This window comes from Heterodontus francisci, chromosome 18 (assembly GCF_036365525.1).
Source record: "Heterodontus francisci isolate sHetFra1 chromosome 18, sHetFra1.hap1, whole genome shotgun sequence".
Classification (NCBI taxonomy): domain Eukaryota; kingdom Metazoa; phylum Chordata; class Chondrichthyes; order Heterodontiformes; family Heterodontidae; genus Heterodontus; species Heterodontus francisci.
This window is the reverse complement of record NC_090388.1, coordinates 30905863-30920794: the sequence shown is the minus strand read 5'-3', so window position 1 is coordinate 30920794 and position 14932 is coordinate 30905863. Positions and strand designations below refer to the sequence as shown.

At 42.3% G+C, this 14932-nt stretch overlaps 1 protein-coding gene across 4 annotated transcripts in view; it reads left to right on the top strand.

Annotated features, from left to right (window-relative positions):
• The window catches only part of LOC137379835 (small integral membrane protein 29-like), a 113341-nt gene extending 104020 nt beyond the window's left edge, over window positions 1-9321 (top strand). For all 4 annotated transcript variants that reach the window (XM_068051221.1, XM_068051218.1, XM_068051219.1 and 1 more), the window contains 2 exons: window positions 4626-4726; window positions 8203-9321. In XM_068051221.1, the coding sequence (XP_067907322.1) occupies window positions 4626-4700 (75 nt within the window). In that variant the 3' untranslated portion in view covers window positions 4701-4726; window positions 8203-9321. The remainder of the gene's footprint in view (window positions 1-4625; window positions 4727-8202) is intronic.
• The last annotated feature ends 5611 nt before the right edge of the window (window positions 9322-14932 follow it).

Here is a 14932-nt window from a genome sequence, read left to right as displayed (position 1 = left end):
GCAGGTCAGAGACTGGGAATTCCGTGGCGAATAAATCACCTTTTGTCTCTGCTGTGCCTGTCCACCATCTACAAGGCACAAGTCAGGATTGCGATGGACTACTTACCACTTTTCTGGATGGTTGCAGATCCAACCAAGAAGCTCGACATTAACCAGGACAAAGCAACCCGCATGATTGGCACCCCATTCACTATCTTCAACGTTCACTCCCTCCACCACTGATGCACAGTGGCAGGAGTATATACCATCTACAAGATGCAATGAAGCAACTCACCAATATCCCTTCGACAGCATCTTCCAACCTTGTAACCTCTGCCACCTAGAAGGACAAGGGCAGCAGATGCATGGGAACACCACCACCTGCAAGTTCCCGTCCAAATCATACACCATCCTGATTTCGAACTATATCGCCGTTCCTTCACTGTCTTCAGGTCAAAATCCTGGAGCTCCCTTCCTAACAGCACTCTGGGTGTGCCTACACCTTAAGGACTGCAGCTGTTCAAGAAGGCAGCTCACCACCACCTTCTCAAGGACAATTAGGGATGGGCAATAAATGCTGGCCTGGCCAGCGATGCCCACATCCCATGAATGAATTTTAAAAAAGTGAAGAAACAAAAGATGTGTCTGGAGGAGGTGTCAATGGCAGAATGATAAACAGCTGCTGTCCAAAAGCAAAAACAAGAGAAGAACGAGAATAAAACTCAAATAAAAACAAGAAATGCTGGAAATACTCAGCAGGTCTGGCAGCATCTGTGGAGAGAGAAGCAGAGTTAATGTTTCGGGTCAGTGACCCTTCTTCGGAACTGTTCCACAGGCGCTGCAGATATAATTGGTTGTTGGGGCAGTTACAGAGTTGGCTCTCTCCTTGCACTTCTGTCTTTTTTCCTGCCAGCTGCTAAGTCTCTTCGACTCGCCACTCTTTAGCCCCGCCTTTATGACTGGCTGCCAGCTCTGGCGATCACAGGCAACTGACTCCCACGACTTGTGGACAATGTCACAGGACTTCATGTCGCGTTTGCAGATGTCTTTAAAGTGGAGACATGGACGGCCGGTGGGTCTTATGCCAGTGATGAGCTCGCTGTACAATGCGTCCTTGGGGATCCTGCCATTTTCCATGTGGCTTAGATGACCAAGCCATCTCAAGCGACGCTGGCTCAGTAGGGTGTATATGCTGGGGATGTTGGCCGCCTCGAAGACTTCTGTGTTGGAGATGCCCCGGATTCTCAGGAGGCAGCGAAGCTGGAATGAGTTGAGACATCGCTCTTAGCTGACATACGTTGTCCAGGTCTCACTGCCGTAGAGCAAGGTACTGAGGACACAGGCTTGAAACACTCGTACTTTTGTGTTCCGTGTCAGTGCGCCATTTTCCCACACTCTCTTGGCCAGTCTGGACATAGCAGCAGACGCCTTTCCCATGCGCTTATTGATTTCTGCATCGAGAGACAGGTTACTGGTGATAGTTGAGCCTAGGTAGGTGAACTCTTGAACCACTTCCAGAGTGTGGTCGCCGATATTGATGGATGGAGCATTTCAGACGTCCTGTCCCATGATGTTCGTTTTCTTGAGGCTGATGGTTAGGCCAAATTCGTTGCAGGCAGCCGCAATCCTGTTGATGAGTCTCTGCAGACACTCTTCTGTGTGGGATGTTAATGCAGCATCGTCAGCAAAGAGGAGTTCCCTGATGAGGACTTTCCGTACTTTGGTCTTCGCTCTAAGAAAGGCAGGGTTGAACAACCTGCCATCTGATCTTGTGTGGAGGAAAATTCCTTCTTCTGAAGACTTGAACGCATGTGAGAGCAGCAGGGAGAAGAAGATCCCAAACAGTGTAGGTGCGAGAACACAGCCCTGTTTCACACCACTCAGGTTAGGAAAGGGGTCTGATGAGGCACCACGATGCTGAATTGTGCCTTTCATATTGTCATGGAATGAGGTGGTGATAATTAGTAGCTTTGGTGAACATCCAATCTGCTAGTAGTCTGAAGAGACCACGTCTGCTGACGAGGTTAGCATCAGACAACATAAAACAAACTCATATGTTGGCAGCTTTTCGTTACATGGTGGCAGTGGTGGTGAGAAGACAGAATCCAAGCTTGAAAACCACAGGGAAACAGCTTTTAAAAACTACCTTCTGACAGCTAAAAGAGAGAAAGTTTAAAAAATAATACTGTCCCAAACAGGGAAAGAAGAAAACACTTATCTCAAGCTGGTAGAAGACAGAGCGCTGATGAACTGCTGGAAGATGGCAGGAAATACGAAGCCATTGAAGGTGAACAACAGCACCGACAAGTGCTAGGTACAGCCAGCAGTATCGGCACCATGACCAAGTCAAAAAGAACAAGTAAGCTGTGTGGTAAGTGTGGCTGGTTCTACATTTCGAGATCTGTGCAAGGCGTGCGGTGTAAAAGGACACTGGGCCCGCCTATGCAAGAATTCTGGCTCCAAAGACGCAGCCAGAAGTCACAGTAGAACACAAGCCAACAGAGAACAGGGCAACAGCAGCAAGGATAGCGCCAGAGACCTATGTAAATGCAAGCCGGTACACAAAGTCACCAGCGAAACAGACCTGAGACAAGACTCAGAGTTGCAATTCTCAATCAGGCATTCCACACTGTGAAACTTACACATCATGTTGCTGAAGTCAAACAACTGGAAGCTTTCGCCACTATTTATATCACATGCCCAAAGAAAGCTGGTAAACATACACTCGGGCTCAAAAGTGACACTGGTGCTAGTGCAAATATCCTACCAGTCCGAATCCTGAAAGACATGTACCGGAGTTGTTGGAAATCAATGATACAACCGACAGCTGACGAGCTATCTGCATACAACGGGCCACCCGTCCCTTGCAGTGGCATGCTAACAATGCAATGCAGCTATAGCAAGTTGGCGTGGAAACCACAAATATTCTACCTAGCTGACATGAGCGGACCAGCAGTGGCAGGACTACCAATGTATAATGACCGCAACATCATAACCATCCACGAGAACATTGCCAAGGGGAAATCTCCAAGGATCAGAACCCACTCGCAGACTCTGGCCAGCATCAAATGGTGCAGTCTGGAAACCCAGCAACAGCACAACAATGAACAGTGAACAGCCTTCACTTCTGCTCTCTAGAAAACCGCCAGCACTGCAACGAGCCAGAACATATAGGTATCTCCATGAGATCAAGTATTCTTCCCCCAACAAGCCCTCGACCTGGAGCCCCAAACCTTCAGACATGGAGGATGAGGAGAGGTGAAGGGCACACAATGTCCTGAAGAGGCAGAGGAGGAGGAATGAGGTGAAGCATTGTCTGTTGGCTCTTTGAGATGAGGTGCCGAAACTTTCCAAGAATGACAAGGCTCCAGAGGTGGTCATCTTGAGAAAAGCAACAGAGTATGTTAGCAGGCTGAAGGCCGAGCAACAGAAACTGAATGCAGAGAGGGAGAAACTTCAGAACGAACAGCAACCAGATGAGATGCAAATTCCCCGAACAAGAGTTGTCAAACTACCGAGATGATGTATGAACTTTTGTGCCTCTATATTTGTAAATGTCACAATCTCTATCTATGTGTAAATAATATTGATACCTAATTTCATGTATCTTTACCTTTAGCATACGAGACTTCTCTTTGGAAAGAAGGGGGATGTTGCATGATTGCCTTTAAGAGTGATGTCCCTTTAAGATCTTAATATGCTAATGAGCTAAGTACCAGGATGCAGCCATGTGACTCGGAGGCTGAGTCACTCTGTAACTGCAACACCTCGAGTAAGGTTCTGTAAATAGTTAGTTCGGTACTGTATATACTTGTTAGCTATTTAATAAATCAGTTTGAGATCTTCAATCAACTGGACTCCATGCATCTCATTTATGTTGCATCAGACAACATAAAAAGAACTCATTATATGTTGGCAGCTTTTCGTTACAGGGCGGTGTTTGTGTTTCAATTTGCCTTTGCATGTCAATGGACATCACTAAAATAGATTATCTGGTCATTATCATTATAGCTGTTTGTGGGAGCTTGATGTGTGCACCATGTTTCCTATGTTACAGCAGTGACTATGCTTCAGAAATATTTAATTGCTTGCAGAGCATTCTGGGATGCCCTGAGGTTGTGAAAGGCACTGCATAAATTCATGTATTTTCTTTAAGTTTCCCCTTGATCCCCCCTCTGGATCTGTCACTCTATTGTGTGCTATCAATACCTGCCACACCAACAAATGTCAGTCCCTGCTTTCCATTATTTTCTCTTTTTGGAAAAGAAATATACATAAAGAATAATAGATGTGGGTGAGTTATTATAAAATTATATCAAGGGGTTTATTGCCATTGTACAAAGTTCAGAATAAGTTTACAGTCTTGAAATCTTGGCCAAATATATACTTTTATAGGTCAACAGTTAATTACTAGGCAATATATTATGATACATGAAATGCTTTAAAACTTTGGAAAGTTTTATTTTAATAATTTCGAAATTTTCTGCATCAACACTATTCATGTTTTGGATCACATCTCTACCAAAATAGCTCATCTTTGGGATCATCACTTAGCAATCCCTTTCATGTTAATACTACACACTGGCAAATTTTGTCAATTTTGTCTGTTAACTTTATTTATGTTTTAAATCTCCATTTTTTTTTAGGATAGTCATGAACCTTCAGATGAGAAAGCAAGCAGACAGAATGGCTCCACTTCTGATACCGGCAGTGTGCTTTGAACCAAATGTTAGCAACCAAGATACAGGTGAATCAAAGTTTCCTAATTTCTACTATAAAAGAATCCACAGAGAAATTTAAAAAAAAGTTGTATCACTACTTACTTAGGGAGATTCTTGATCATCCTTTGCTTGTTGCTGCAATGTCTACCGTTGTTAAATTATGGAATGTACTGTTTCTTAATGCAGACAATAATGACTTGCCTCTCCTAGCCAAGCTATTGCAATGCAGCTATGACACTGGCATCTTCCTGACAATGAGCAAAATTATTCAGGTATCCACAAAAAACAGAACAAATCCGAACCGTCCAGTCACCACCCTATCAGCTGCCTCCTAATAATCAGAAAATTGATGGAAAAGTCATTAACAGGGCCATTAATTGGCACCTGCTCACCAAAACCTGCTTACCGATTTTTATTTTGGACTCTACCAGAATGGAGCTGGAAAGGGGGTGTTGGGAGGGAATGGGGATAGGAGGGGAGTGGGTAAACCGTATAGGAAAATGAGGGGGGGGTGGTTAGATGAGCGGGAAGGTGGTGGATGTACAAAAGAGGTGGGAGATGGGAAGAGAGGAGAAGGGGTCAGAGGAGGAATGGAGAAAGAAATGGCGCGAGAGGTTGTGGAAGAGGAAAACGAGAAGGGAAGAGCTGGGGTAGGAAGGGCAGAATGGATACGAAGGAGAGGGAGGAGGAGGGATGGGAGGGAGCAGGGAAGAAAGGGGATGCTTGCGGTGGGAGGAAAGGGTAGCAGGAGGAGGGTGTGGGAGAGATGGGAAGTTGAAGTGGAGGAGGAAAAGGGGAAGAGTGGAAGGATGAGAAGGATATAGAGAGGGGAGAAGGGTGAGCTGTGAGTGGTAAGGGAAAAGATGAAGAGAAAGAAGATGGAGGTGCGAGCTGAGAGCGGGGATTGAATGGAGTGGAGGAGAGGGAAAGACAGCACGGAGAGTGAGAGGTGGCGGGAACTGTGTGATCAGTAGGGCAGGCAGAGGGAGGAAAATGCTTGGTCATGATGGGAGTCAGGGATTTGGAAAGTAGGGGAAAGGCTGATCAGGATTTGGAAAATGTAGCCTGCGAAGGGAGCTCTTTCAAAAACCTGCTTAGTTGAGCAGGGTGGTTCAAACAACCAAACTGTTAATATTGGGTGCTGGAATGGGAAGGTAGGGAAAAGGCTGATTAGATGTGGAAAACAATGCTTAGTGTAGGGGAACATATACTTACAGTGGCTCAGTTGAGATGGGCCTCAAATGATTAAAGAGATGCTAAACTGGGGGAAATCCTAACTAATATTGTCAAACTGTTCTTCTGGTAGACTGTTGTGCTAAAGTGCAGGGGAGGCATCAATGGAAGTTTACAACGGTTCTTGGGCGAAGCTCTCCTGGGGTAGCAGGCCCAGAAATGGAACTGCTGACAGTTGAATTGCAGCTCGGTTTCTGTTAGGAGTACATAACAATGATTGGGCTGCAGTTTGTGCATGCTGTCTTGTCAAAGTTTGGGAGATGTGATGTGAGAAGTTTGCAGTAGGGTGAAGAGGCATGTAGGTTTTTGGGTTGAGGCTAGGAATGTTTGGGGGGATAAAATTAGGCAGGGTGGTGGAAACAAAGTTCATCAAGTTTTCAGGTTGAAGTGGAGTGGGTCCATGATTTGACTATCAAATAGCAACACTAGTTTAAAGTGGACTTCATTTCTTATTTCTGTGGCTGAGGTGAACAGCACAATAAAAGTATCTTTATCATAATGCACATCTTGCTACAACAATTGCATTGGTGCAAAGCCATACAGTAGCGAATCTTAGGAGTGGCAGTGAAAGTTCAATAACATATGTCAATTGATGGCTATGCAACATTAGTTTGGAGTCCAGTTGAATTTAATGAGTCTCATTCCAGTACAAAAGTGACTACACTTCAAAAGTACTTCATTGGCTGTAAAGTGCTTTGGGACATCCTGAGGCGATATATAATTGCAATTTCTTTCTTGGTTTCTTTAACTTAACCCTAACAGAACTACTTTATGGTATCATTAGAATGTTATGTCCTAACAGCACTGTTGGTGTACCTACACCCCAAGGACTGCAGAGGTTCAAGAAGGCAACTCACTACCACCTTCTCAAGGGCAATTAGGGATGGGCAATAAATGCTGGCCGAGCCAGCGATGCCCACATCCCCGAACGAATGAAAACAGTGTTGCACCACTCAGTATTTTGAGAGATAATCTGCAGTCCATTACAGAGAAAGAACACGTACAGTCAACAGCTGGTGATTTTTCTACTGATTAGCCTGTGGATTCTATTATCGCATTATAGTTGCTTTACCATCCTTGTCAGCACCCTCTTGTGTAAGCTCCCTCTATATCTTAGTGAACACAACAAAAGTAGCATTAGAGCAGCTACATTAGTTTTAGTACCCCTAAGCTCAGGAGGGAAGGCATCAGTCAATCTTCTTGCTCCTGATCACTGTCAAATTGCTATTGATAGATAGTACATATGTCTGAACATCATGAGAGAAGATGACTGGGTTCAGCAGTAATGTGCTTTTGTCCAGGCTAATGCATGAAGATTACTTACTTCCTCAAAATTCTGAAGAAACCTTATCCCTGCATAAGTCATCCCTTTCAAGAGAAAAGGAGGTACACAAGTTTATAAAAAAAAAACCTTTGTGGAGTTTTTATTCCCAGGGTTGTCTTAGTTTAGGAATTTTTATGGTTGGTAATCCTAGAATCTGATATGGTGATTTTGTGCACTCCTTCATATGTTGTCTGATACTGTATAATTTTGATCTATGAAGAAGTGTTTTAAAGGATGTGGTTGTTTTAAGGGTATGCTCAAATGGCCTAATTAAAGCTAGATCAATAACAAGAATATGATTTGAGTTTAGTCAGTCCATTTGAAAACACTCATTCTAATGTACATCATGGGTTCATCTTCTCGTCATAAGAGGCTGTTATGGTGACTCATCGGGTTATTAGATTTTGTTTACATTTATGTTCTTATTACAGTAAAGTATGAGATGACACATCCAAAGTAAAAATATATGTTTTAATTTTAAAAATATATAAATTACAACTCTTTCAATGGCTCAGCAAGTCTATCCAATAAGTAGCTGAGCTTTGCATTCAAGCTGCTATGTGAAATGAGTTACCTGATTTCAACTGGGGAAAATGGGGATGCTACCATTGGCTTCAGCACCACTGCATTAGTCGTGGACAAATCAGCTAAGGTTTCTACTCCCTGACCATTATCCAGCGGACCCCCCCCTCCCAGCTGGGTGTGTTTATATGTGGATGTCAGGTGACATCAACATTGGGCTCAGCAGTGATACCTCTGTGGCTAAATAGTTTGGCCACATTCATTTGCTAGAGTTGCACATGAATAGTAACCACTTTGTATGGCACTGGAGGCTAACTGGCAGCTATGAAATCATTTCTTAATGTAAATAATAGTGTCACACTTACCTAAGATTGAAAAGCAATTGTGTGTGTGATATTGTAATATATTTATCTTATTCCACAGGTGCACTAAATGAGAAACAATGTTTGAACATTGAGAGCCTGTGGACTTTACTGATGCTGTCGCTACATCGACCAATTAGGTTACTCATGGTGGAATTGAACAGCTGAAAGAATAACTATTTTTACAACTATTTTTGAATTAATTGTCATATTGTAGCACTGTATTTGTTGCAAAGCTGGATCTTTCAACTATTGTGTATTGAAATAGAGTACAAGTAAACTGAAAAAATGCAAGTTTATTATATTAGATTATGTTCATTTTTTTGTCTATTTGTGTTTGAATATGTGTGCATTTTTGTTTATTTCAGAAAGATTTTGTGGCAAAGTTTGATGAAATGTTCTGTAGATCGAGTGGAGTGTCTTGGGACATATCATGAAGCCACATCGGCACAATTACCTTAAATGAACGTTCCCATTGATTTGCATATGTCTGAAGCTGCCAATACCAACAAACTCTGGTGTTCAAATTAAGGATTTATTTGTCAATATGTTTCTAAATCTCTGAAATTGAAACAGGATAAACAAATGAGCAAGAAATATGAGTGCAAATAGAAAATGAATTGTTTTGTGAGGCAGATTGTCATAGCTTTGGGGCCACATGTAGCCCATGGTCGTAGTTTGGATATGCCATTTAGCACTGGTATCTAAATTCATTCCACAAGTCCCCCGTCCCCTCTGTCAAAGTGCATGCATTGCAAATTCTAAAAGAACATGACTGTAATGTCCTTCTGTCAAATCTCTCTAATGAAATTCACAAGTGCATAAAATTCATGCCACTCCACTTTTGAGTTGGTAATCTTTTGATCATATGTTCGTAATCTAACTAAATGTGCCTTCGTGCAGAAAAAAGAGATTTTGCATGCCTCAGTGTGGTATAACTTGCATGGGAATAGAGCGTGTTCTAAAGGCCACATAAACACAATAATGACCATGATGGAGCATATTATTGGATCATGTTAGATGCTTTCTGAACACTTATAGTATTATAAACAAAAGATGCATTGGATGCAGGGTGGTGCTTGGGGTGTTCAATCATACTTGGTCACTATTATTTGTTAAACTCAGTAATTACTCAGTGCCTGAGTTGTATCACTTATTACCAAATTGAATGTAATTAAATGCAATAAACATCTCTTTTTGTTTAAGTCACTTGTGGTTTTATGCTAATAGCAATGAATTTAAATAGAAATGGATATTTTGAGGGTAATGTGCACTTTCACCATTAGAGCTGTAAATGCTTTTTTTTATTCTTTCATGGGATGTGGAAGTCGTTGGCAAGCCCAGCATTTATTGCCCATCCGTAATTGCCCTTCAACTGAGCGGCTAGCTAGGCCATTTCAGAGGGTGTTTAAGAGTCAACCACATTGCTGTGGATCTGGAGTCACATGTAGGCCAGACCAGGTAAGAACAGCAGATTTCCTTCCCTAAAGAACATTAGTGAACCAGATGGGTTTTTAGAACAATCGACTTGAAGGACTGAATGGCCTATTCCTGTTCCTGTGTTCCTAGTTATTTGATCTCAGCCAAGGTTAGAAATAGAACACTACAGTTGGGCTCTGCTCCCCCAGGCTAGAAATAGAATAAGTCAGCCAGGGCTACTGCTTACTAGCCAGTGGTCCCTGCTGGAAAATACATGTGTGTGGATATCTGGTATGCACATAACTCAGCTGGGATGTAATACTCCCATAGTCAAATTGTCTTCCTGCACTCACTATTATGGCTACCTTGACTACCTTGACTAAGTACTGGAAGGTATCCAGTAACCACAGAACAAACCATAGGATCCAAAGAAATTCAACCTGACATACACAAAAGTATGTTACCCATATACAAAGTTGTCCATATGAATTGCAAACTCCAAGAATGGCCAACAGTGGAACTATGTCTGCATTGGCAATGAAAATCGCAATAAATACTTGACTCTAGTGTGAGCCAGTGCTTTCAATAGAGAAGGAGAAAATTGAGGTCTTTGGGGTGGGGGGGGGGGATTTGTGAGCAACATTTCAAAAGGTCCATCACCACCTTAGTATTTATATTACCTTTGCATGTCTCCAAGTTCCACACAACGCTCCTATTTCAAAGGTATGAACTCACAAGCCAATAATCACTGAAAGTTGGAGGAAGAAGATCCAAGCACAAAGATCTTACAAGATATATTCAGGTAATTGTTCAAGCCAGCGGGTTTATTAGTTTGCATTTGTCATCTTTGTCTGACATAGAATTAGATATTACAGCACATAAACAGGCCATTTGACCCAATAGGACTATGCTCGTGTTTATGCTCAATATGAGCCTCCTTCCACCCTACTTTATCTGATCCAATTAATTAGAATTAGAACATTACAGCGCAGTACAGGCCCTTTGGCCCTCGATGTTGCGCCGACCTGTGAAACCATCTGACCTACACTATTCCATTTTCATCCATATGTCTATCCAATGACCACTTAAATGCCCTTAAAGTTGGAGAGTCTACTACTGTTGCAGGCAGGGCGTTCCATGCCCCTACTACTCTCTGAGTAAAGAAACTACCTCTAACATCTGTCCTATATCTATCACCCCTCAACTTAAAGCTATGTCCCCTCGTGTTTGTCATCACCATCCGAGGAAAAAGACTCTCACTATCCACCCTCTGATTATCTTATATGTCTCTATTAAGTCACCTCTCCTCCTCCTCCTCTCCAACGAAAACAACCTCAAGTCCCTCAGCCTTTCCTCGTAAGACCTTCCCTCCATACCAGGCAACATCCTAGTAAATCTCCTCTGCACCCTTTCCAAAGCTTCCACATCCTTCCTATAATGCGGTGACCAGAACTGCACGCAATACTCCTGGTGCGGTCTCACCAGAATTTTGTACAGCTGCAGCATGACCTCGTGGCTCCAAAACTCGATCCCCCTACTAATAAAAGCTAACACACCATATGCCTTCTTAACAGCCCTATTAACCTGGGTAGCAACCTTCAGGGATTTATGCACCTGGACACCAAGATCTCTCTGTTCATCTACACTACCAAGAATCTTCCCATTAGCCCAGTACTCTGCATTCCTGTTACTCCTTCCAAAGTGAATCAACCTCACACTTTTCCGCATTAAACTCCATTTGCCATCTCTCAGCCCAGCTCTGCAGCCTATCTATGTCCCTCTGTACCCTACAACATCCTCCGGCACTATCCACAACTCCACCGACCTTAGTGTCATCCGCAAATTTACCCTCTTCCAGGTCATTTATAAAAATGACAAACAGCAGTGGCCCCAAAACAGATCCTTGCGGTACACCACTAGTAACTAAACTCCAGGATGAACATTTGCCATCAACCACCACCCTCTGTCTTCTTTCAGCTAGCCAATTTCTGATCCAAAGCTCTAAATCACCTTCAACCCCATACTTCCGTATTTTCTGCAATAGCCGACCGTGGGGAACCTTATCAAACGCCTTACTGAAATCCATATACACCACATCCACTGCTTTACCCTCATCCACCTGTTTGGTCACCTTCTCGAAAAACTCAATAAGGTTTGTGAGGCACGACCTACCCTTCACAAAACCGTGCTGACTATCACTAATGAACTTATTCTTTTCAAGATGATTATAAATCCTGTCTCTGATAACCTTTTCCAACATTTTACCCACAACCGAAGTAAGGCTCACAGGTCTATAATTACCAGGGCTGTCTCTACTCCCCTTCTTGAACAAGGGGACAACATTTGCTATTCTCCAGTCTTCCGGCACTATTCCTGTCGACAATGACGACATAAAGATCAAGGACAAAGGCTCTGCAATCTCCTCCCTGGCTTCCCAGAGAATCCTAGGATCGATCCCATCTGGCCCAGGGGACTTATCGATTTTCACACTTTCCAAAATTGCTAACACCTCCTCCTTGTGAACCTCAATCCCATCTAGCCTAGTAGTCTGAATCTCAGTATTCTCCTCGACAACATTTTCTTTCTCTACTGTAAATACTGACGAAAAATATTCATTTAACGCTTCCCCTATCTCCTCTGATTCCACACACAACTTCCCACTACTATCCTTGATTGGCCCTAATCTAACTCCAGTCATTCTTTTATTCCTGATATACCTATAGAAAGCCTTAGGGTTTTCCTTGATCCTATCCGCCAATGACTTCTCGCGTCCTCTCCTTGCTCTTCTTAGCTCTCCCTTTAGATCCCTCCTGGCTAGCTTGTAACTCTCAAGCACCCTAACTGAGCCTTCACGTCTCATCCTAACATAAGCCGCCGCCTTCCTTTTGACAAGCGCTTCAACTTCTTTAGTAAACCACGGCTCCCTCGCTCGACAACTTCCTCCCTGCCTGACAGGTACATACTTATCAAGGACACGCAGTAGCTGCTCCTTGAATAAGCTCCACATTTCGATTGTGCCCATCCCCTGCAGTTTCCTTCCCCATCCTACGCATCCTAAATCTTGCCTAATCGCATCATAATTTCCTTTCCCCCAGCTATAATTCTTGCCCTGCGGTATATACCTGTCCCTGCCCATCACTAAGGTAAACCTAACCGAATTAACATATCCTTTTATTCCTTTCTCCCTCATGTACTTATCTAGCTCCCCCTTAAATGCAGCTCTGCTATTTGCCTAAACCACTCTATTTGGTAGTGAGTTCCACATTCACACCTCTCTCTGAGTACAGAGATTTATCCTAAATTCCTTACTGGATTTATTAATGACTACCTTACATTTATGGCCCATATTTTTGGACCACACCGTAAATGAAGGCATTTCCACTTATCATACCCCTTCATAAAGTTAAAGACCTCTTCAGGTCACTTCTCAGTCTTCTCTTTTCGAAAGGCAAGAGCCTCAGCCTATTGAGCCTTTCCTAATAGCTGTACCCTCTCTGTTTTGGTATCATCCAAAATAATTGGACCTGAGCACTCTGATGTAATTCAATCCTATGCTTAAAGTTATACATCCTGTCTTTATTTTTATATAATGCTTTGCTTTGATAAGTAGTTAAGTAACAAACTTGCAAGAATTCATTAACCAGAGAAATCGAGTTGTTTGGGACACAGGACTTTTTCTGCAGTACAGGCTAGGTAGTTGGGTGATGCAAAACTGAAGTGCTACACTGCTCTCATTGGCAGAAGGGTGCAATTACAGTGTGACAAATTTACATAGGCAGTTATCATTATAAATGCGGACACAACTTTATCATGGAAAGTTGACACAAAAGTGCATTAAAATAGAACAATCAGAAGTAAGGTTTTGTAGTCAGAACACAAGATTCTTTTAATATATTAGATTCTGAATGTGTACTTGTATATAAATAATGTAGACAAGTTTATAAAAACTTTTTTTTATCTCTTCCAACTTTCATATAATGGACCAAATGAATAACAAGCTGTGTGATACAATCTGATCAGTACTAATTATCACTATAATTAAAATATAAGTTCAAAAGTGTTTGAAATATATAGTTATGCTCCTTTGACAGCTCACTGAGGTTTCCAGTAACTGGGTGAGTAATAGACCATAAGGTTTTGATCTCCATTGTCAAGTCTCAAAAATTCCTTTAAATGTTATGTTTTAAAGCATAGTATGTTCATGCAAGTTAGGAAAAAAAGGAGTATGGGACATAAGGTAGTTAAGATGTTAATGAACTAATTTGTCTCTGTAAATAATGCACACTTCACAACGAATGTGAGCCACTGGTCCTGGGTGTCCAGCAGGAGGCCGCCTTTTTCTGGCTGTGCACAGCAAGAGATAAACTACACCCCCCACCGCCCCCACACACACAAGTAATCAAGGGAATTTTTTTAAAACAGAAAGTCTGTGAAGTCTTTGTTGAAGAGAAAGCTGTGAGGGTTTTTTTTCTCTGAATCAAATAGGTTAGAAATGCTGAAGGATAATTAGAAGTCATCTTGTTTAACTCAGGTCAGATGGCTCACTGATGTGGGCTGGCATTGAATTTTTTATGGATCATTCTGTGAGGATAAATTGAACAGATTGAATGAAGTAACTTCAATCATAAAGGCAGTCCTGTACATTCACCTTGCTGTAAAATAAAATGGTTTAATATCGGAACTTAGGAATAGCAGCCATTTAGCTGCTCGAGCCTGTTCAGCCATTCAGTGAGTTCTCTTGTCAATGTTTCTGATCTGTGACCGAACTTCCCAAACCCATCTGTGCCCCATATCCCATAATATGTTTGGATAACAAAAATCTATCAATCTCAGTTTTAAGATTCACAACTGATCTTGCATCAATTGCCATTTGCGGGAGAGTTCTGAACTTTTACCACTCTTTTGTGTGTAGAAGTGTTTCCTAATTTCGATCCTGAACCTTCTGGCGCTAATTCTTAGATGTGCCTCTAGTCCTAGAGTCCCCAACCAGCGGAAATAGCTTCTCTCTATCTGTTCCCTTTAGTATCTTGAAAACAAAGAATACAACCATAGTTTGTGTAATCGCTCCTCGTGGCTTACCCCTTGGAGTCCAGGTATCATTCTGGTAAATCTATGCTGCACTTCCTCCAAGGCCAATATATTCTTCTTAAGGTGTGGTGCCCAGAACTGCTCACAGTACTCCAGGTGTAGTCTAAGCAGGGCTTTGTATGGCTGAAGCATGATTTTCACCCCCTTGTATTTTACTCCTCTAGATATAAAGTCCAGCATTGCATTAGCTTTTTTGATTATTTTCTTTATCTATTCATGACATTTTAATGATCTATGTACCTGGACCCCAAAATCTCTTTGGACCTTCAATGTTTCTAGCATTT